The sequence below is a fragment of the Lycium ferocissimum genome, chromosome 5 (genome assembly GCF_029784015.1).
Source record: "Lycium ferocissimum isolate CSIRO_LF1 chromosome 5, AGI_CSIRO_Lferr_CH_V1, whole genome shotgun sequence".
NCBI lineage: Eukaryota > Viridiplantae > Streptophyta > Magnoliopsida > Solanales > Solanaceae > Lycium > Lycium ferocissimum.
In genome coordinates this window covers 70,772,379-70,795,744 of record NC_081346.1, presented here as the reverse complement: position 1 = coordinate 70,795,744, position 23,366 = coordinate 70,772,379, and the positions used below count along the sequence as shown (strand labels likewise).

General features: G+C 30.6%; 1 protein-coding gene across 2 annotated transcripts; it reads right to left on the bottom strand.

Annotated features, from left to right (window-relative positions):
• Positions 1-11,977: 11,977 nt before the first annotated feature.
• On the bottom strand, positions 11,978-14,941 carry LOC132057275 (zinc finger protein JACKDAW-like). Of its 2 annotated transcripts, none has more exons than XM_059449808.1 (3): positions 14,342-14,941; positions 13,334-13,733; positions 11,978-12,961 (listed from the first exon to the last, which is right to left on the bottom strand). In XM_059449808.1, the coding sequence occupies exons 1-3, from the start codon at positions 14,466-14,468 to the stop codon at positions 12,076-12,078; spliced, it is 1,413 nt and encodes a 470-aa protein (XP_059305791.1). In that variant the 5' UTR covers positions 14,469-14,941; the 3' UTR covers positions 11,978-12,075. The 2 variants fall into 2 exon arrangements, with proteins under 2 accessions (XP_059305791.1, XP_059305790.1); XM_059449807.1 differs by having other exon boundaries at positions 14,333-14,940.
• Positions 14,942-23,366: the final 8,425 nt, after the last annotated feature.

Sequence of the window (23,366 nt, the reverse complement as noted above, 5' to 3'; positions counted from 1 at the left end):
CTTGTTTTTCAAAGTAATTCATTGTCTTTTTTTTTTTTCCGGCATAACTTTGATAATTCATTCAAAAGTTTATGCCGGATCCGGTTAAAATATTGCCCATTAAAAGTATGCCCAATATTGTATAAACCGTACATAACTTTGTGAAGGAATTACCAAATGTTATGCAGGACCCGGTATACTTTATGCCTTGTATCAATATTGGCGATATTGGCATAAGTATTAGTTTAGGTTTAGTCCGTATAAATAACATTTTAATAACTTTGATAATTCCTTCACAAAGTTATGCCGGGTCCGGATTAATACTTATTAGCCGAGTACATGGGACATACCATTTGATGTGTTGGAACAAATTGTTTTACCACCAGATTCTAAAAGACCTCCAGGGAGGCCATCGTTAAAGAGAATGAAACCATTTTATGAGGTGAAATTTAAGAGGGCAAAGATGACATGTAGCAAGTGTGGCATAGAAGGGCACAACAAGAAGACATGTAGCAATTTGCCCAAATGAAATTAAATTCCATATAGACATTTTCATATTTTTTTATTTTCATACATATTTTTATATGCACTGTTAGTAGAAACTCATTACTTTATAAATTCTAAATTTATTTTGATGCAGCATTGTCTATTGTAATATGGCTAGCAAGAATTTATTTTTTACTTCATAATTGAATTTTTCTTTTTGTTCCATGTTGTTGTGATAATAAACTTGTTTTTCAAAGTAATTCATTGTCTTTTTTGTATGCCGGGTCCGCGAAATAACTTTGATAATTCATTCAAAAGTTTATGCCGGATCCGGCATAAAAGTATATGCCCCCACCGGCATAACTTTGTGAAGGAATACATATATATATGGTCCGGATAACTTTGATAATTCCTTCACAAAGTTATGCCGGGTCAATAAAAGTTTATTAAAAGTATGCCCCCACCATAACTTTGTGAAGGAATATATATATATGACGTTTCATTTTATATAAATCCTACAGTGTTTAATGTTTCAATAATGTATGAAAATGTAGTTGGTAGAATTTTATTTGTTTACATGGCATTATTCAATAAATACATATATTAAATATGTATGGAAATTGTAGCATTAGTGTATCATTATTGTATAAACAACGCATGAAACACAACAATTTTCATATCTTTTTCGTGATGAATATATAGTGCATGATCAAAATTCTTTTAAGTGTATCAATATTGTATAAATAATGTATGTACCATAGATGTATATATGACGTTTTATTTTGTATAAATCTTACAGTGTTTAGTGTTTCTTTAATGTATGAAAATGTACTTGGTAGAATTTTATATGAAGATGTACTTGGTAATATTGTATTTGTTTAATGTAGCATTATTCTATAAATAAATGTATGAAATATGTATGGAAATTGTATCATTATTGTATACATTATTGTATAAATAATGTATGAAACATATGTAAATGTAATGTATGCAACATATGTGTATATATATATCTATATAACAAGTTTCACGATGTATAAGTTAGTAATTGATCAAAATTCTTTTAAGTGTATCAATATTGTATAAATAATGTATGTACCATAGATGTGTATATGACGTTTTATTTTGTGTAAATCTTACACTGTTTAGTGTTTCTTTAAGGTTTGATCATGTAGTTGGTAGAATTTTATATGAAGATGTACTTGGTAGAATTTTATTTGTTTAATGTAGCATTATTCTAAAAATAAATGTATGAAATATGTATGGAAATTGTATCATTATTGTATACATTATTGTATAAATAATGTATGCAACATCATGTATGGATATAAAACATCATTTACTGTATCATTATTGTATATATAACGTATGAAACACAACAAATAGTCAACTATGAGAAAAAAATTAAAAACTAATAATATAAAGTATAAGAATAATAAAAGTATGAGAAATAGTAGCACTTTCTCATATCACATTGGGAAACTTATTAAAAACTAATAATATAAAGTATAAGAATAATAAAAGTATCATATTATAAAAACTTAATTCACCAACAAAAACAGTCAACTACTTATGCCAACACCAACAAAAATCATCTTTCTTACACCAACAAACTAATAACTAGTCACTAATTCTATGAATTCTAAACTTTTCGTTTCAGTCTCGGTAATTTCTCCCTTTCAGGAACTGGTTCCTTGCAAATTTTTGGACCACCCATTCTGCTGGTAACATTTCCTGTTACTTCACTCTCACTAATAGCTCCATCAGCCTGCTTTTTTCTTGCATAATCCCACAGCAGGGCACCATACCTCCGACGATGAAGAGCAGCATCAAAATCTTCTTCAGAAATTTCAAATACACCTTGGGTGATATATTCAGCAAATGCGCACGTGTATAACCCACAGTCACTGTAAATAATCACAAACATAATGAAACAGTTAATATTTAATATGTATGACCATTAAAATATGTTAAAAACATTACATAAAGTAAAGATACATACTTAGACTCTGGATGTTGTTCTGGCAAATGATCCACAAAGACATATTCCAAAGGATCATCAAAACTCTTCCCAACATATGCTGGTTCAGTTATCCAGTTTATGTCATTCCTTTTCCCATAAAATCCAGTGCAATTGAAAAACAGAGGTATCATGGTGGCCAGTCTTTCAACAACTTCTCGAATTGAATTAGTATGCATAGCCCCACCCGGGAAAGAATCATACACGTAGAGACACCTTCTTTTCATACATAATACAACCAATACCCAATGGTATTCTTCGCTTATATTGACTGGGATGAGCACATTATCAACTCTATCCCAAGCAATATTTGCATTCAGTTTAAACCCACGAATAATTTTGGCCACATTATGATCAGCAGTAATAAAACGCTTATCATTTTTGTATTCCTTGTACTGCTTGTGAATAGCCTCAACCCACTTTATGAAAAAACAATCTGTTGTTGTGTATCTCACTGGGTTATTTGGACCATACTTTGCTTTTTTCCTCAAGTAATACATAATGACATCAACATGCTGAAAAAAGAATGTCAATCAAAATTTAATTAGGGTAGTAAAGAATTTCTGATATTAAATATTCAGTTTAACAGTCATATATCAGTTTTTATAATATGCATACCAATATATGCACATTTCTACACATATGGATATCTCAAAACAACATTCCACACAAATTTCATACATATAAACATCATAAAATCCACATAGCACTTGTGCAAAAAAATTGCCACACACATATCCTAATGCCAAAATAACATAAACCACAATTCTTGCAACACCCAATAATTCTAAAGTATTTTTCATGCAAAGATATAAAAAATGAAATAAAATAATCAAAAGTTTGGATACAACATACCGAGTCTTCCCACGCTTTCCCAGTTTGAATGACATTGTAGAACCACTCCATTTTGTCAACTTTCTTAACTCCCAAATCATAAGGATTGACAATCTTGTTGTCCTTTAAAGTGTATGCTGAAATTCTGGAAGCCAACATAAAACCATAAATGTTTGCAAGAAAACTAGTTAAATAAATAATATATTTTATACATACCTGTTCTTTCGTTTAGAGACTTTAGCATATACCCAAGATGTAAATTCATTGAGCAGTGCATCATCAACTTCGAATCCATTGTAATTTGCAAAAGGATGTTTTATGTTGAAAAATAGAGGTGATTTACCCGAACTGCTGCCAGCTGAACTAAAACCAACATACGGAGATGATTTGTATTTTCCAGTCTTTCTGAGTCTTGGCTGTTGTTCAGGAGTGACATTGTTAGAATAGTAACTGTTTTCAATCGCAACAATCTGGGTCTCGCTGTATGCAGGCAATTCAATGTCATCTAGAGTAGGGGTTTTGGAAACAGAATTGCAGAAACCACCCATTTTATCAATACCAACAACCACATCCTCTAAAGAAGTATCTGCAATTTCAAAATCTCAAAAAATTTAATACAATATATTTCCTAAATCTTTAGAAACTGTATGAAACTAACAGATTTACCATCTATACAATTTAACATATCCATCATGCACAAAATGGACTACACTCGAAAAAGTCAACTAAAACTCTATTTAGACCATACATTCATACAAAGTAATTTCAATTATCATGTAATTAGAATGAAAAAACCTAGAGAAATGATGCCAATATAATCTACTAAATAGAAGCTATGTTAATACAGTTTATCTATAGTTTTCATTTATCATTATTTAAATGTAAGTATGGCAGATTCTAAGAATTTATATCAAGCAAAAGAATGACCTTGAATCTTCAATTCTTCTGGATCATGTAGACTCTTCAATGCTTCAAGATCATCTCTTTCAATATCACATGCTTCACCAATTACAGCATGCATACCAGCTACATGTTTCATACAAAAATGTGAATGATAATTAAGTTTACAAAATTTTAACTGAAAAAAAAAATTTAAGCACATTTGAATACATCTATGATATATCTATTTAAGGATGTGAAATATGAACATTAATATAAATTACTTGAATTTAAAAGATTACTTTGGGACTTCAAACCTACTGCAGCTTGACCAGATATTGGCAAACTTCCATCAAGCCCACCAACCACACCCTTAGCCGCTTGTTCATCAACCTCAGCTTGTATGTCATGATACTTGTCATTCTGGTCACCACTATAGGTTCTTTTTCCATCTACAACCTTAACACCTCCAGTACGCTGTATATTAATTATGCTTTATTAATTTAAAATTGAATTAATAATATAAAAAACCACCATCAAAGTTTTTTTTTTTTTTTTTTTTTTTTTTTAAAAAAAAAAACCTCATATTCATTATTTTTCATCTGCCTGCCATGTAAGAACTTGATCTCCGTAAGTATGTCCAATATTGATTTATCCAAGTGTTGCTTCAACTGTTTAAATTCATCATCTACCTGAAATAAGCAGTAAACAATAAATTTTTATCATTTGTTTATTTCAATAGAAAAAAAATAAAGAAGTTATAATTTATAATTTTCGACAAATACCTTCTTCTGAAATACTTTCAAATCTTCCCGAACCTATAAAGAATTAGAAATTATGAGCCATATATGTGTTAACCAATCATAATAATTCCATACCTTTAAAAAAAAATAGTTAATTCAATACGTACATTTACAACCTCGTTCTTCAATGCCTCAAACTCACAACCATGTACAGATGGTGTATCACTTGTGGTAGTACGTGGTCCGGGCACATCAGGTAACTCAATGAGAAGTGGCAATTCATCGTTTGCTGGTGTGATATTAGAAAAAACCACCTAACAAAACAAAAAATTACATGTGTATTCAAACAAGTTAGCAAGTCTATCAAAACATACAAATTTAAAAATGTATTAAAAGTGAATGAAAAATGTATGTATGATGTTGAAAGTGTTCTTGTTTACCTGATTCCCATAAGTTTTGAACATCCCCCTCTTCAGATAGTCAAAGTACAATATATCTTGGGATGTTTGCCAATTAAGAATACGAGGAATGTGGTTTCGAATACGAGTAGCAACAAAAGGATCAACCTTCGAGCAACATTCATAAAACCAAACTTGCAAAGCAAGTGGAAAGCCCCCAACCCTATAATACGATGGATCACCACTCAATTGGTGACTAACAGAAGCAAGTGTTTCGTTAAAACAATCGTTTCCCCATGGATAGTTCCTATATTCACCACTCTCAACTAAGTCAAAGTGCAGCCTAGATACGTAAGATTTTGAAGGCTCAGTTGAGAATAGAAATGTGCTAATAAAATACAAAATGGAGATTTTTACAAGATCATCATCACCCACACAAATGCCTCTTTCATAAAAACTTATCAACTCACTCTTTAGTACTCTTTGTTGATTGGGAAAGTAACTATTCATTAACCTATTTGGTGAATTATGGTCCGAGACAAATTCACTCGGCATGCCGCATTTCAAACCACTAATAATGGCAAACTCTCTTATCCCAAAGTGGAGCTGTTGTCCATTCAACTTGATGATAAACATATCATCTCTATCATTATCAGTCTCCGCATACATCAAGCTGCGAATGAGTTGTGGGTGAACCTTGATATTCGGTAAATCAAGAAAATATCCAAATGGGGACTCCCTAAACATCTGCAATTGCTTCTTACACTTTAATCGCAACTTTATATGCTCAATAGCTTTGATGTTGGTGTAAGTACAAAATCTGGTTTGCACCTTCTTTACCTAAATATATAATAAATAACAATTACTAAACAAACTCAAACTATGAGAAAATCTGATCAATGAAAAAGGTCTTGAAGGCTCAATTGAGAATAGGAATTAGTAGCATTTTATTCCTTTTCATAGGCATGTTATTCTACTCACATTCACAGAATATCGATGCATAACTATCCAAGAAACAATTAAATAAAACACAATTAAACTTAGAACTTTATATTTATTTAGATATTACAACAGTGAATGTATATTAAATGTGTATGACAAGAATATGTATTACCACAAGAGAACAAATACTGAAAATATATTAAAAATTAATTGTTATATATGGCTCAAGTTTAAATACAAAAAAAATACCTAAATTATACAACATTGATACACAAATATGTATTTTAAGCTTAGTACAGTATATGTATTTTAAGCTTATAACAGTGAATGTATTATTGCTGTATAAAAAGTGTATGTGTTAACCGCAGATAAACAATAATCTCAAGAAATTAACAAAATTATGACTACCATATATGGCTCAAGTTTATATACATAAATTACCTAAATTATACAACATTCATACACCAAAAATAAAACCCAAATATAAACATGATACATACCATATTCTATCCAATTTCATACCAATTAATTTGGACAAAAACAACAATTAAAGTAAAAACACTTGCTTTTTACCTTCAATTTCGGTTTTGCAAGGTTTCTCTTTGATGTTTGACCTTTTTTAACATGTTTTTGTAAAACAATATGAACCTCATTTTCTTTCTTCAATATTGATGTTTTACCACTATCAACCTTATTTTTCTTAGAAGAAGGAGAAGCGATTTCATCTTCAAAATCAGAATCAGAAGCAATTTCGTTTGACATTCCAAGCGAAATTTCTTTCCCCTTCCGTTTGCCTTTGCTTCGGGTAACCATTTTTTGTTGAACAACTTTGGGGGTAACAATAAGTTGTTTTCCATCAACCTTAACAGGAGATTGAGTGAATGCATGCAAGTCGAAAGATGGCTCCGGACCAATCTTCGGGCTGGAAGAAGCAAAAAGCCGATTGATTTTAGGAGTTGAAGTCCCCATTTGAATCTTTTTACTGTGTGCTTCAAACAACGAAGACGAATAAACAAACTAGAAAACAATGAAAGTTTTAGAAAATTTCATATGAGCAAACAAACACAAAAAAGTGTATAATTTTACATCTGGAAGTTGAAATCGATATTTACTAGGAAACAAAATGGAATTTAGATTTTTTAAAATTTTTTATAAACACGATAAAAATGGAAGAGAGGAGAGTTTGAGAGGGAGTTTGTGAGAGAGAGAGAGAGAGAGAGAGACAAAAAAGGCCTTTTTGATAAATGTGAAAAGCCGAACGTATGAGAGAGAAATTTTTTTGATAAGTGTATCGTATTAACAATAAAGTCAAAATTATTAAATGCCTTTTTGATAAATGTGAAAAACTAAAATCGAACGTATGAGAGAGAAATTTTTTATATATAAGTGTAAAAAATCTGATCGTATCTAACAATAAAGTCAAAATTATTAAATGCAGATTTTTCCTTATTAAAAGCCTAAAATCAAGGCACTACACATTAAACTAAAATCTGGGTATATGTAGTAATTAAAATTGCATATTGGCAGCCTAAATGTGTTGTCGCAATCCAAATGTCAGTCAAGACCATACAGTCTATAAATCTAACCAGATTACTTTCATTACTTACACATTTACTAATTATATAAGGATATAAAATATTAGTTGGATGAAAATGTCAGATAGACAAAATAGGAAGTCAATGAATGATCAAGAAAACTGATCCAATATAATGTTGCAATTGTCTTTGGATTCCTACTTCAACCTATGAGAAAATGGCATCTTTTGTTGTACATTTTCAAGAAATTAAAGTTAGCCTTTTTTGTACTTTGGCTCTAGGAAGAGAGAAGAAGATTATATATTAATCTTTACCGTTGACTTCAAACTCGTATAAAAGTACCAATTCTATAATGTTTTCTATATCAACTATAAAGTTTCAATTACATTGATTTATTAAATAAGTATATTTTCTCAATTCTCAAGCCTAGTTGAAAAAGTTGTACCTTGGGAAAAACCACTACTGTTCCATGAAAAAGGGCCTAAATTTATACTTTTAACAGGGATAGAACTCGGGTAGTGGTATCTCCTTTCGAGTGAAAAAATTGATGATTCCTGATATTCTTTTTTTTGGTTTATCTCATCCAGTGTTCGGTACACGTATTGTAACTAGACTAAATTCAAATTCACGGGGGGAGGTGCCACATTGGTGTAAAGCGCTCTTTAAATCATGGCTGAAACTCAAGACTTCTAATTAAAGATGTAGAAGTACTTTAACACCCCACCACAATCCTTGTTAGTAATCTTGCTAGGTATCGATCGTTCGTATACTGATCACTCTAAAAAGATAGAGCTTAAGAAAAATGTAAAGAACTTTTAACATTATTAATGTATTTTAATTAACCTATTATAGTATGTAAATTTCTTTATTTTCAAATTATTCATAATAATTCTATGAATATTTACCTGTAATTATCATTTTGCCCTATCAAGGAGTAAAATTGTTTAAAAAAAAAAATCAAGAACCAACAAGAATTGATGTGTGGTAAGTGATACTTCTCTCTTAACCAAAAGTCACGGATTTATTCTTGTGTATGGACTCACATTTGTTAGAGATCGTTTATCTCCCCAATATGAAACTTTTCTATGCAAATTCAAATTTAATTGACTCCCAATACGAATACCAGACATCGAGCGAGAAAAAAAATTCCAACAACTTTTTTGGTCTCCTACAATTTGTCTGTCGTAAAATTGAAACATGGAAAAGGACCATGCAGTTTCCAAGGATTATTACCTAACATTTTACCTTAGTTCCAACCAAATGTGGTCAGTGGTACCACTATTTTCTTACTTAAGTGAAAACTAGTCAAGATTATCACTATTTTATCCTTTTATGTATTCCTTATTTTGACACTAAACTTGGACCACTTTTTGGTAGAATTCCTTTTTACTTCGAGTTAGACTTACTTGTCAGTCAATTGATTTGGTAATTAATAATCATAAAAGTAATTAATAATCATAAAAGTACGTACTCCTACATCTAATTGGACTACAAGGACAACAGAAAAGTTAATTTTAAGTACGTCAATTAGTTCAATTTTGTAGCCAAGCAAGGGATTTTCTCATATATTATTTGCTTCTCCCCTTCTTAATTTTGATTTTCTCATATATGCTTCTACCCCTTCTTAATCTTTTTTACTCGGTACTATGTTATGCTATAGTGTTTTTAAGGCTTCCTTTTTCTTTATCTTATGCAACTACCTATAAAGAATTTGATAAAATTCAAAACAAGTAAGGGTAACGAGTGTTTTGAGAACGTCATGGGGAAGAAAGATAACTTATGACATCGAGGAATAGCGCTTTAACTCTAGTTTCAACTTCACGAATGGAAGGAGGGCGAGAGCTTAGCATACACGCTCTATGCTTTTTGCCAGCTTAATTAATTACCTCTAGTACGGGAAAGGCTGCGTTTAAAGAGGACTAGAACAAAAATACTAAAATATTTTAACTTGCTTACAGAAACTTCATTAATAATGTTATAGAATCAAATCCGATAATTGAAGCTACTCATCTTTATTTATGAAAATGATTTTATTTTATTATTTTGAATATTCACTTAGGAAAAAGCAAAATAAAGGTGCCTCTGGCAAGTTGTGATCTGCATGCAGCTAAATAGACTAATCAAATCAAGAGTATCAAAAAGTTTCTGCAAAACCCACCAACGTTGACAACTTCCATTTATCGTTTTGACAACTAGTCAACACTTGCTTCATTGTTTTTTGTGCCCACTTTTTTTTTCTAGATTAAAAGGCTACAATTATATCCTAGCTACAGTACTATAAGTTTGTAGGAAAAAATAAATACATAAAATAATATTTAGGGCCTTCGTAGACTTGAAAGCTGAAATTTAAAGTAACCAACACGTAGTTAAAAAAATACATGCATGCCCATTTTTTATCACCAACTCCAGACACAAAGGCCCCACACTAATTTTGAAAGGTCCCTCATCTTGAATTTGCAAAATATTTAAATATTTATCTTATTCTTACGTATAGAAATTAGGCCTAAGATTGAGTAGTTGAGATTTATTCTGCCTTTTCTCTAATATATCCAATAATTGGAGCAAATTAGGTTAGTTTCAATCTCTATTGAATTTTATACATTCTTAAAAACGGTCATCATGTTTGTTCTTACTGTTAAGAAAACAGAATCAAGTATGAAATTCGTGGTTAAATAGTGTATAGCTAATCAAATTTTCTGACAATCACTCGCTCATTCATCATAAAGAAAGATCATTCATCATAAAGAAAGATTAGCGATGATATATTTTACAGTTTAGCAACAGATAACCGCTATCACATATAACCGCAATCACTAATTCCTATTTTGTTTTAATGTTATATTACTTTTTCTTTTGTACATATATGACTAACAATAACTTGTTATATATACTATATGGTTCGATTTATAACTCCTTACATATTTATAAAAAGTTACTATATGTTTAATAAATATTACAGTAAATTTTAACTTCATAGTTTCAAAGTGTAATAAGTTCAATAGTTAGAAGATAGAGATTAAACTATCAAGGTTTATCTTAAAGCAATCTCTGATAAATGTGTTCACCTCTTTAACATCAATACGACATAACTTGGACCTTATTGTCGTAGTCCGTCCCATCGTTCCATATTTTTGTTTCGGGTCAGCATGAAGAAAAAATAACAGTAAAAACAACAACAAAAGGTAACTTTCTTTTCTCCTATAATTTACTTGATTTTTTTCCATAGTACTAACTTTTAGAGATATAGAGGAAGGATTAGCATATATAGCCATGCACTCTTTCCATCCCTCAAAAGTAGAGAATTAAATGAAAGTATGCAGCCAATATTTCTGCAGCTATAAGAAATTTTATACTAAATTCATAACAACTCCCGCAAGAAAACAAAAGAATAATCAACATAACAGTATTTCACATCAATTAATTAAAATTCTGAATATGGTTGGTCCCTAAGTCACATATACTCCCACCATTCTTTTTTATCTGGTCCTTGTTGACTTGACACTCTAACCAATGACAACAACAACAAGAAGATACTCATTATAATTTCACCAAGTGTGGTCGGGAAAGATAGAGTGTACACATGCCTTTATCCTATCTTGAAGGTAGAGAGGTTAATAAAAGAGTTTGGAAAAGAAAGTAACGGTGATGAATGACTTGAGACTGTATCCTTACAACATTACTAATGTGTGACTTGACACTGTATCCTTACAAAATTACTAATGTAAAGGGTTTGTTTTAATATATTACCCTTGGCCTTAATAACAGTGGCTCTGCCACATGCACCCAAGGGGTGTTGAACACCCCTTTGCCGACAAAATTACACTGTGTAAACACGTAAAAAGAACTTTTTTATGTATATATACTATGTGTTGAACCCCTTAATTTCGTCGTATATTTACTTTTTATATTTTGACAACCCTTAGTAAAAATCCTAGTTCCGCCACTGCTTAATAATTTGCATGTTTTAAAAATCTAATTTTCACTATTACTACTTTATGCAATTATTAACAATAAAGGTAATATTACAAAAAAACTCTTGATTTAATAAAATAGACAAATAAAAAAAAGATTTATTTTTTAACATAAGAACTAAGTAAAAAGGAACAGAGACAATATATATTTTGTGAACGTTTTATTAAATATAGCCAAATTAATGCAAAGTGAAAATGAAATGCCAGCTTGATAACAAGATAAGATTCAAATTTTACATTATTGTATTTTTGTGATACAAAAAGATAAATGAAAAGACATATTGCTTGCTAGTGACCACCACTACTGTAATGGCTTAATCCCATAGCTGAACTCATTGAAGCAAACTTAGCTAACTCTTGTGACAAAAATGGCCCACCCCCTTCATTTCCCATGCCCAAAAAATCTCTAGTAAGACTATTATCCAAGTTGAAATGAACACCTTGAGTATGCATTCCAAATGCACCATCCATATTGATTGCCTTAGAATTAGCATTATTTGAACTCATATTTGGACACCCATTAAGCCCATTGTCTGTTTGCTGGTTGTAATTTTGGGTCATAGTGTTGAACATTTGTGTGTTTGATGAGGGTGAAGTTGATGAAGTAGAGTTCATTACACCAAAAGTGTTGGTAAAGAAATTTGGGCTGCTTTTGGTTGAGCCCATTTGTGCTGCTTTTTGTAAAAGGGCTGTAGCTGACATTGGTGTTGAAGATTTTGGTTGGTTATTTTGGTTATTATTATCAGAGTACATAGAAGATAAAGTTGAGGAATTTGATGGTGCAGGGGTATTCTTGTCAATTGATGATGTCCAAGGCATTTGGTTACCAATTGATGATGCACCAAAGACACTTGAGATTTGATGATCTGGTAATGCAGTTGAACTGGGAGAACCAAAAAGATTTGAACTTGTTGCTGACATATTGTTATGAAGTTGATTAGCTTGATGATTTAACCAAAGTGATAATCTTGGTTTTTGCTGTTGAGGATGCATAGAATTATTCCCACTAAAATCTTGTGAAAAACTTGTCCCAATTTGGGAAATTCCACTAGGCAAATTGGGTTGTAATTGCTGGTTGAAGTTCAAATTGTTAGTAGTTCCCACTGAAGTGATTCTTGCACTCTCTTCAGCTAAAGCATCACAAAAAGCTCTATGTGTAATGAAACTATCTTTCCTGTTTACAATGAACAAAAAACAACAACATTAAGTTAAGGTATAACAAACACATGCACTACAACAAAAATTGGAATTAGCTACGAACTACGTTGTTAAATTGCTCGTAGCTAACATAACTTTTTGATAATCCGTGCATCGTTAATCCGTTGCCAAATAAAAATAGTTACGGATTTTGCTATTTGAAAATTTGTCTTCCCGTTTTTTAGTAGTGAAAAGACACATGGTATCAAACAATTTAATAGCTGATAATTTATGGTCATGAGGAGGAGGCAATAAATTGAACTTCCATGAATGAAGCTAATGAGCATTTATTTCAGTCTGAAACAAATATTCCCAAACAAGAACATATTACATGGTACAAATTAATTACCTGGAAAAGAGAGTTCCACAGTCACATTTATACTCTCTAGTCCCACAAGTCTTTGTATGAGCTTTCCAATCAGACTGAACTGCATATTTCTTTGAACATTTCTCACACTTCCATTTTTTCTCACCATGTTTTCTACTAAAATGTTTCTTTATACCAGTAAGGTCACCAAGTGCTCTAGAAGGATCATGATGAACACAAGTTTTTTCTGGACATATGTATACTTTCTTCTTAACTATTTCTAGTTTGTTCCTTTGCTTTAACTTCCATGGAAGATTGTGTCCTCTTCTATGAAGTTGCAAGTTTTGGTCCCTTTGAAAACCTTTGTTGCAGATTTCACATATGAATCTGTTTGTAGCCATAAGTGTTTTGGGTGAAAGTGCAATAACTTCAGCATCTGGATCTGTCAAACAAACAAACAAACAAACAAAAAAGGTAAGCAAGATTCAATCTTTACATGCAAATGAATATTTATGTAGTAATACTAAGGACTCTTTTGGCCATGTAAATTATTCACTTTTTTCCGAAATAATTTTTTCCTTGGAAATCAGTGTTTGGTCATGAGTTGGATTTCAACTTGAAGTACATTCTTGAATGAATATTATTTCAAATATTCATTGCGAAAACTATAACCAAACACAACTCCATCTTCAACTCAATAAATTCCAAATAAAGTGAAAAAATATGTGGAGTCTATTTGGCCATAAAAATTATTAACTTTTTTCCCGAATAAATTTCACTTTATTTGAAAATCAGTGTTTGGTCATGAAATTCTAAATCCAACTTGAAGTTGTATTTCAAATTTGGAAATCAGCTTATAACTTAGTTTGCCAAGTGACTTTTCACGATGAAGTTGTATTTCAAATTCGAAAAACATGAATATTATTCCAAATATTCTTTGTAAAAAGTATAACCAAGAACAACTCCAACTCTATAAATTCCAAATAAAGCTAAAAAATATTTGGAATCTATGACCAAATACCTACTAAATGAATTAATTACCTGGTGTACCTGGAAGATTTCTTCTTTTCTTGGAAGAAGCATTAGCTTTAGGGTTAGGGTTTGGTTCAAGTACTTGCTGCTGCTGTTGTTGTTGTTGTTGTTGAGGATGAATTGAAAACAAATCTCCAGACATCATTTGATAATATGGGGTTTTTGTTTTGGTTGTGTGGAGTGCTAGAAAACAAAGCTAACTCTCAAAGAGTTTTAATTTTTCCAACTACAAACAGATAAAAAAAACTTGGTAGTATTCTCAAATCTCAGAAGTTTATTCAGATTGTTCCAAAAGAACAAAGAATAAACCACACATATACACAATAAAAACACAAACTTTTTGAATCTTGAAACACCTAGTAAAAAACAAGAACCTTAAAGACCCTTTTTTTTTTTTTTTCAAACTTGTGTGAAGTATTTTTCTTGGCTTTGCTCACTTCTTGGCTTTGCTTAAAGCTAAGATTTCTGAAGAGAGGAGAGAAAAGGGGTTTGTTTGATTATAAAAGAAAACACCAAAAAAAGACTATGAAAGCAAAAGAGAATATTTCCTTTCTTTTTCTAACCAAAAAAACACACACACACACAAACACAGTACTGTATTTCTCTCTCTTACAAAGTTTTCTTTTTTCAATGTCCTTTCAGGCTTTCACCTTTATGTTGTTATATTTCAAAGTCGGTCAGCCATAGATTTAGCTGCTGGGGTCACCTTTTTGTTTTGATCTCTCTCTGTCATGTAGTAAAATATTTACAGTATTTTTAAAAGAATAGGCTTTTTTAATAGTATGTATATTTTTGTACGTAGTAGTATTGGCTGTATGCTGCTTGTAACCAGAATGTGTAGAGCTCTGTGTCATTTTGTAGTTTTCGAGCTAAATTCCATTTATCAAGACTACTACAACAGATGATAATTTAAGATTGATACTAAAATAGAGTAGAAGATAAAATTGTGACTACGAGATATATATTCAGAAATATTACAGCCACCGAAATTGTCCCCAGTGCCACCCTGTTTGTTTTTTTTTTTTTTTTTTTTTTTCCTTGATTAGCGAAAAAAATACATACTGTATTATGTAGTTTTTCATTTTTTCTTTATTTTCCTGCTATATTTTTTCCAAAACTATGTTGCTAACACTCAAAAGGTCGAATACACCGTTTATTGTACTGGTTCGACATAATCCAATAGCTTTAGCCAAGATTGTATATATGTGTTGAGCAGTCGCATTCTTGCATACTCGCATAGAGTAAAGGATGAGCAGTGAAAACTATTGTATAGGTAGAAAATTATATTGTACTATATATCATTAATTAGTTTTTACACATATATTAAATGTTAAGCACCCTTAACGAAATTTTTTGTTTTGCTTCTAGTGGAACATAAAATAAGTTATGAACCTAGGTAGTAACATAAATGAGTGAGGAGTTTGGTGGCAAGCGAGGGATAATTATCAAAGCTCATAAACTTCAAATCTTAGGCAGTGAAGGAATTGGGTGGAAGAATGGGGGTTTAGCTGAATTCCCTTCATCAAACGATTATTTCGCGATAAAAACAAATAATTTTGGATATATATAGAGTTTTGAATCTCTTTCACATGAGGAAAACTTCTTAATATAATAACAAAAGAAGCTCAAAAGTTGCATTATATGTCACATGCATGCTCAAATATCATATTTAATATTTTTTTAAATCCTCTTACATAAATTTCTGACTTAGCTCACTAATCCTAAGTAATAAAACGGGGATATGGATTAATGTAAAGATTTTTCAATTCATCAAAGCAACTATAGGTTTTATTGGTTTTCCATTTTCCATGCACAGTCATCCTTTGGTCAAATTAAATTGTAGGAATAATGATAACACTGCCATAGTACTATGAGAATATTGGAGAAGATAACGTTTTGGCCTTAGTCCTCAGCAGTAAACTTTGAACACATTTACATAAGCCCAAAATACGCTGTTTTCATCATTGATTCTATTTTTAGATAAATATGACGCCAACTCTCTTGGAGTATATAATCATTTGTACATTTTTATTCGGTGTGTAATGAGCACGCATACTCTTAAATTTTTTATTTTTGGAATTTTATTTAGGCCAAATTGAAGTGAAAGGGAAGGATGCTAAGTCAAAAGTATATCTTCACTTAAATATATTGTCTCAAGAATAATTACTAGAGTATATCTTTTTATCTTATGATACTTACTGGTCAGATCAATTCAAATTCGAGTTTTTTAGGATCCATTAAAGAAATAATCCTACCAATCCTTTTTTTTTCATTTTAAAAACTCAAACTTAAAACTTCTAAATAAAATTGAGGAATCTCTTCCATTCTACCAGATCGGGTGTTATTCACAAAGGAGGATCTACCTTGCCCCGAGCGAAATCATGGGACTCTTCATCAATCTTTTTTCCTTAAACATGTATATGTAGATGATAAGCAAAACGAAAATATTAGGTATAAATAAAAACAATATCACCACTTGGAACTCAAGTACGACCATTTATTTTCAGCAACGAGATTATTGAAACAACTTTAAAACTCTAAATAAAAAAATTAAAAAAAAACTATTAAGATATTAAGGCCACTTATAAACATCCTGGGTATTCGACGGTGATATAACCTTCCTCTCAGGATCAGACTACTCCAAAAAATCAGCAATAAGATTCTAATAATTAGTTTCTTCCTTTGCATATGTGTGTGTGTAAAATTGCTATTAAAATCGGCATGTAGATAATAATGGCTATTTTCCTATCAGACATCTATTATTGGTGGGTTTAATTTCATTTTCAGCCCTGCCAAAAAATACATGTTTGCATAAAATGCAAATGTCATATTTTCTTCCTCCATCCTATGTAGCGAATGAAATTCTCAAATTTTAGGAAACGATTTTGACCAAATTTTCTAAGTGAAAAATCTTTCCACACAAAAATTTAACTTTTCATGTAAATTGCATGTCCAAACTCCAAACATAGCTTTGATTTTCAAATACGTTTTTTCAACTTAACTTCAAATTTTTAATATCATATTTTTTATGTCCAAACGCCTATGTAGTTATTTTTTACTCCCAGTTCCAACTTCAAATTGAATTTAATTTTTTTAAGTTTGAAAAATTGATTAGACACTGATTCTAACCACTTTTTTCACGTAAAAAGAAATCATTTTCACAAAACTCACATATTTTTTGAAGTGATATGCATATTTAAACATAGTTTTCATTTTTAATATCACCAAATCTGTAGCCAAGCCAGCTTAATTACTAGTCCACAATTATAATTCTTTAACAAAGTGGACCAAAAATGAGCAAAAAGGGGTAAATTGTTGGGATTGCGATAAACTTTGTACAAACGTGTGAAGAAAATTACTTTAGAATCTCCTCTTCTTGGAATAACAAACTAATAATAATATTAAAATAAGTTGAAAAAGCTCAAACACATGGAGAGGGTTGAAACTTAAAAAGTTGGGGGCCTTTTTGACCTTTTTCCTTTCTTCTGATCACCATCAGGAATAAAATGATTACACCATAATTAAAACATTTGGACCCACATTTGAGAAAATTTAAAAAAAAATTAAAAATATTAATTTTGCAATTCCCAATGGTCAGTCCGTGAATCTGTTCTTCGTGTTATGCTGTCCCTTTCTGTGTATCACAGTCGACTGAACAATGTGGGGTACGTTTCTGTAATTTTGGGTTTGTACCTTACACAGAATTAATATTGTTTTCTTTTTATTTACTTTATTCAATGCATTTTAAATGACACAAATACAAACCTCTTTAAGGAAAAATATTGAAATATACGTTAATTTAAGAAGCCGTTTGGAGATGAGATGAAATCATATTTAGACATGTAATTTGAATTTTTTAAGTTTTAATTTTTTTATAAATATAAAACCCCACAAGTTGTGAAAACCATCAAAAAAATTTCAATTCTTATACAATCTTACCAAATGAGTAAATCATTCATAATAAAATTAATACGCTCTTTAAAGCCTTTCTAAAAAAATACAACATCAATTGATCAAACTTTGGTTCAATAAAAAGGAAAATTTAACATGAATAATAATGTAACTACTCTTTAATATAATCTTCCCACATGATAGGAACCAACTTGCAGATTAATATTTAATACAAATGGTAGGTAAACATGATATCTACCAACTTATGTGTCTTTTTTTTACAACATATAAACGTATGAGTCAAATTTTACATTTACATTTTTTTAAATGATGGTTTCAAATCCCAAATCATGCCTTTTTGGATGATTTGAGATTTCATATCATGAGATGAAATCAGAAATGAAATCGCATGTCCAAACACTGATTTCATCTCGCGAGATAAATCGCATGTCCAAACGCCTACTATTTATGAAATTCCTTCTCTTTTTTTTTTAGTGTGTTTCAAAGGGATAGAATTTCTATTATTTTTATATTAATAGTAGTTTGATGTTATAGCTATACATTTATATACATGAAGTTATGAAATTCAAAAGTTCTTTTTGTCGTACTACATAACTAACCAATTACTCGGTCAAAACTCACACGCGCCGGATGTTTACACCAAACTAATTGATACATTTTATGTGTATGAATATATAATAACATCAACTAACTAAGGTTAGTAAATGTATATATTTACTACATTAAATTACTTAGCTACATAAATTACACTAATTTGATGTAAACATTTGGTATGGTTAAGTATTTACCCAATTACTCCATGCGTTCTAATTAATGTCGTAGTGTTTTACTGACATTGAATTTAAGAATAAAATTAAAACGTTTAAAACTTGTAATCTTAAATAAATCATAACCATTTGTACAATTTGTCTCATTAAGGGTGTGCTTTGTAATGTTTTTTCATATTTGGTTGGTTAAAATATTTTTTCTAGTAAAACAAGTTCCTTAAAAATGAGGAAAATGATCACTTTTCTAACAGAAGTAAGGAAAACAAAAGTAGGAAAAATAAGTTTCATAAGTGACCTTCATAGTTTATTATCTCATCCCACCCACCCAAAGCCCCTAACCCCCATCCTTACTTTCCCGGCCCCACACCCCGAAATCCCACTCCCCATCCCAATTCTCATCCCACCTCCGTAGTATTTTGCTAGATTAATTACATGCATATGATATAAATGCTCTTGGTATAATTATTTTTTGCTTATTTACCAAACACTAGAAAATAAGTAGTAAGAAATTCACTTGGTTTCCAGAAAAATATTTTCGAGGAAAACATTTTTTCCTTCACACCAAACACCCACTAAGGATAAAATGAAAACTTCAGAGTTAAGTTGTTACCAAATATAAAAAGTGTCCTTTTTTTTAGTGACCAAAAAAAAAAAAAAAAAGTGAATTCACATGAATTTAGACTGAAAAAATATTTTGATCTCAGACCGATCCCCTAAATTTTCTTAGGCCATCGAAAAACTTAGATTCTGTCGAAGAGCTAACACCCGAGAAATGTTTAAAAAGAAACTTAGGGAGTATGTATATGTATGTATATTGTAATTTAAATTATTTATAATCTAGCTATTGGTCATCGAACTGTTATGTGCATATTCTTGAAAAAATTGATGTGAATCTTTTACTTCTGTGCGTTAACTCGTTCGATCATAATCACAAACCAATCGCTATAATATATTTCTCATGTCCTGAGCATAAATAATAAAATTTAAAGGCTCTAAATATAGATCATATGATGTAGTATTTATGCATGCCGTTCTTTAGCACTAGGTTAAAGCGTTACATTATATTGCTTTTTTTTCTAGCATATATGCATATAATTAGCTAGTTAGCATATATGCATATCATTAGCTAGTTAATAACCTAAGTATATAGAAATTCTAGTGAAGAGAAAGTAAAATTTACACTTGAAGAAGTCATCAATTCTATTTCCATTTTAGAGGTCAGTTGAAGAGTCTTTATACTTCTTCCTTTTGGCAAAATATAATAAATAAAAGGTATCCAATTTGTTAGCTATCTCTTTCAAAAACCATTTTGTTTCCGTTATTGGCCTTCTAATTATATATTTTTTGAATTTTGTCACTACACCCTTTTTTAGGTTCTTGATTGCTTAGTTCCTCTATTTCCCAACCGCAGAATTATTCCAAATTTAAGAAGAATATTTGTGGCATCAGTAGTTACCCTTTTTTGATTGAATTTGATTTTAAATCAGATTTTTTTTTTTTTTGCTTTTCACTCGGTATCAAGTATTCATGTTAGAGTCTGACTAAATCCGGACTCGCATCAAGAAATTTCATATTGGGCATAAAGCGCTATTTCTTCTTACCCACGACTCGAAACTAAACCTCTGATTAAGGATGAAAAATTACTTATCACTCTAACATAACTCTTGTATTTGTATAAATGTGCATCTATATAGCTATGTATTCTTTCTCTAGCTATTCTTTCTCCTGTTATTCTTTCCCTAGCTAGACACAATAATTCCATTTCAAAAAACCTCAGATACATATTTTATGTTAGATTGTTCTAATAATATAGCTGTAAAAAATGGATTTTGGGCCTAACTCAACCTCAAAATCTAATTCATGAGGGGAGGATTGTCCAAATCTATATGAGAAGACCACCCATCCCTTTTTCATCCGATGTGAGACTCTTCAACACTCCACCTCACGCCCAGGACTTGACATCTGGTGCGTGGACAATTTAACTTAGGGGTCCAACATCAGTACAAAATAATTACGATGAGTCCTGCTCTGATACCATGTAAAGAAATGGCTTTTGGGTCTAACTTAACTCCAAAAGCTAGCTCATGAGGGGAAGATATTGCATAAGTCCATATAAGGAGACCACTCATCTTGTTTTCATCCCACTTGTGGCTCTTCAATAATAGGAAACCTATTTGTGAGCCTTGTGGTCTTTATTAGGTGGTTAAGCAGAGAGAAACAATTTTTTTAAGAACTATATATTTGCCTAAAGGTTGAAGTATTTTTGTATTTTGTGCATTCATAGTTCACAGTTAAAATGATCATAAAAGGTTGTGACAGGATGAATAAAAAAATTTCACTCTTAACCAAAAGCCTCAAATTTGAGCCTTGAAATGAAAAAAGCTTCCATTTTTAAAGAGTTTTACTCAATACGAAAATTAGGCAGGATCCAAAGAAATTAAATATCTCAAATCATGCGTTGAGTGTAAACAAAAGTACCATTAATCATAAAAAAGGTGGTAATTTTTTTTAAAAGAAAAACAACCTTAATAATTAAACCATATACAATAATTATTTTTCCCTTAACACTTTTCTCTGGTTGTTAGGACTAGGGGTGTCAAATTTGACCCAAAAGATGACTAGGATGGGCTCAAGATGTCAAATTGATTTTAGAACCCAAAGGTGATTTTAAAGTGCTCTCAACTTAGCGCTTTGAAGATTTACTTGAATTTGGGTTTATTGCTTGAGTTTACTTTATTATTTTTGGGAATTTTACATAAATGACTACACTTTGGGGGTTTAAAATTTGCCATAGTTACAGTTTCAATATTTACATTGCGTAGCTACGGATAATTCGAACAATGTATTCAAAAAATGGCTTTTATTCATCGATTTTACAACAACAACAACAACAACAACGTGCCCATTTTAAAGTGATCTCTCCTAAAGGTAGGACCATGAATACGAATACTTAAAAAAATTTCAAAATTCTTTAAGATTTCATATTAAATTTGGGTTTATTCATGTCAAATGTATTCACTTTATTATTTTTTTACATTGTATACACTTTTCTTTTAAAAATCGGTGGTATTCAAACAACATAAATACAAAAAATATTGTATTTAACTTATACAATTTTTTTAGTTTATAAGTCATATACTAAAATTTGAATATGAACACGGTCGGTTTCCCTAAACCCAATATTTTCTTCTCAGATGGCAGTGGACAAAACAAGCTATGAAGAATCTTTAAGTCTATGCTTCTACAAATTGTTCTACTACCACGGGAGAAGAGAGAAAGCGGTCCCTGGAGGACGCTCATGGGAGAAGATGACCAGGAGCTTTCCTCAAAAATGAAGATTAAAAAAATTATAAATAATAATAATAAGAGAGTATTCTAAAATATATATGTCTAGAAATTTATCATTTTCTTGCTATAAATGTAATTAATCTAGAAAAAAATATAAATTTGTACCATAGTTAGTTATGCCATGTAATTTCCCATTATTTTTTATGTATAGAAATATCATGTATCTTAAATAAAAATAGTGTGTTTGACATGAAGGGAAATATTTCTCACAAAAAATATTTTGCTTGAAAATATTTACCACGGAAAATGTTTTCCTCAAAAATATTTTCGAAATATCCGCTAAAATATTTTCTAGAAATATTTTTCGCGAAAAATATATTTCTAGAAAATATTTTCCATGAAAATGTTTTTTAGAAAATAGACCCTTCAAAAAAATAAAAATTGGGTCAAGTTGGGCGAGTCATGACCCGACCCACTTTTAGCCCATATTTCAGTCCACCCAAACTTTTGGGTCAATGTTAGCTCAACCCATTTATCACCTTGGCATTTGACACCCCAAGTTAGGACTTAGGATTAGGATCAACAACGGATCTATATTGTAATTATGGGACCACGTGAATGTAATAATCTTTATTCAAATTTTGTAAATTAAAAATTCACTAAATGTATATAGATATTTGTGAACTCAATAATTATTGTATATTAACTAGAGGTCTGTTTAAATACGCATAAACTTTAAATCATTGATCCATTTCTACGATGGCCGTCAACTTCGAGATTGTGACAATTGTATTTAAATTTCTATAACCGTATGACACAAATTTTAGAAAATTTAGAAATCTATCGGGATAATATATAAGTGTATAACATTCTCTATATATAAGGTCATTCATCTAAAAGAAAATTACGTATAAGTTTTCATAATAAGTGGAGCTAGTTTTCTGAAATATAACCCAAAAACTACAATAATATGTTAAATTATGCTATGTAAATGTTTTCTACATTATCGGTGGAGGTAAATTAAATTCATAATAATATGTAACGATATACTCATCCAATATGTAACCTCCCATTTC

What these genes read in the sequence shown, in the direction of transcription:
- LOC132057275 (XM_059449807.1), bottom strand. Translation starts at nt 14,468, where the DNA reads ATGATGTCTGGAGATTTGTTTTCAATTCATCCTCAACAACAACAACAA. An exon ending in AAATCTTCCAGGTACACCAG is followed by an intron (nt 13,734 to 14,332) that starts GTAATTAATTCA and finishes TTTGTTTGACAG; the next exon opens with ATCCAGATGCTGAAGTTATT. An exon ending in TGTGGAACTCTCTTTTCCAG is followed by an intron (nt 12,962 to 13,333) that starts GTAATTAATTTG and finishes CATTGTAAACAG; the next exon opens with GAAAGATAGTTTCATTACAC.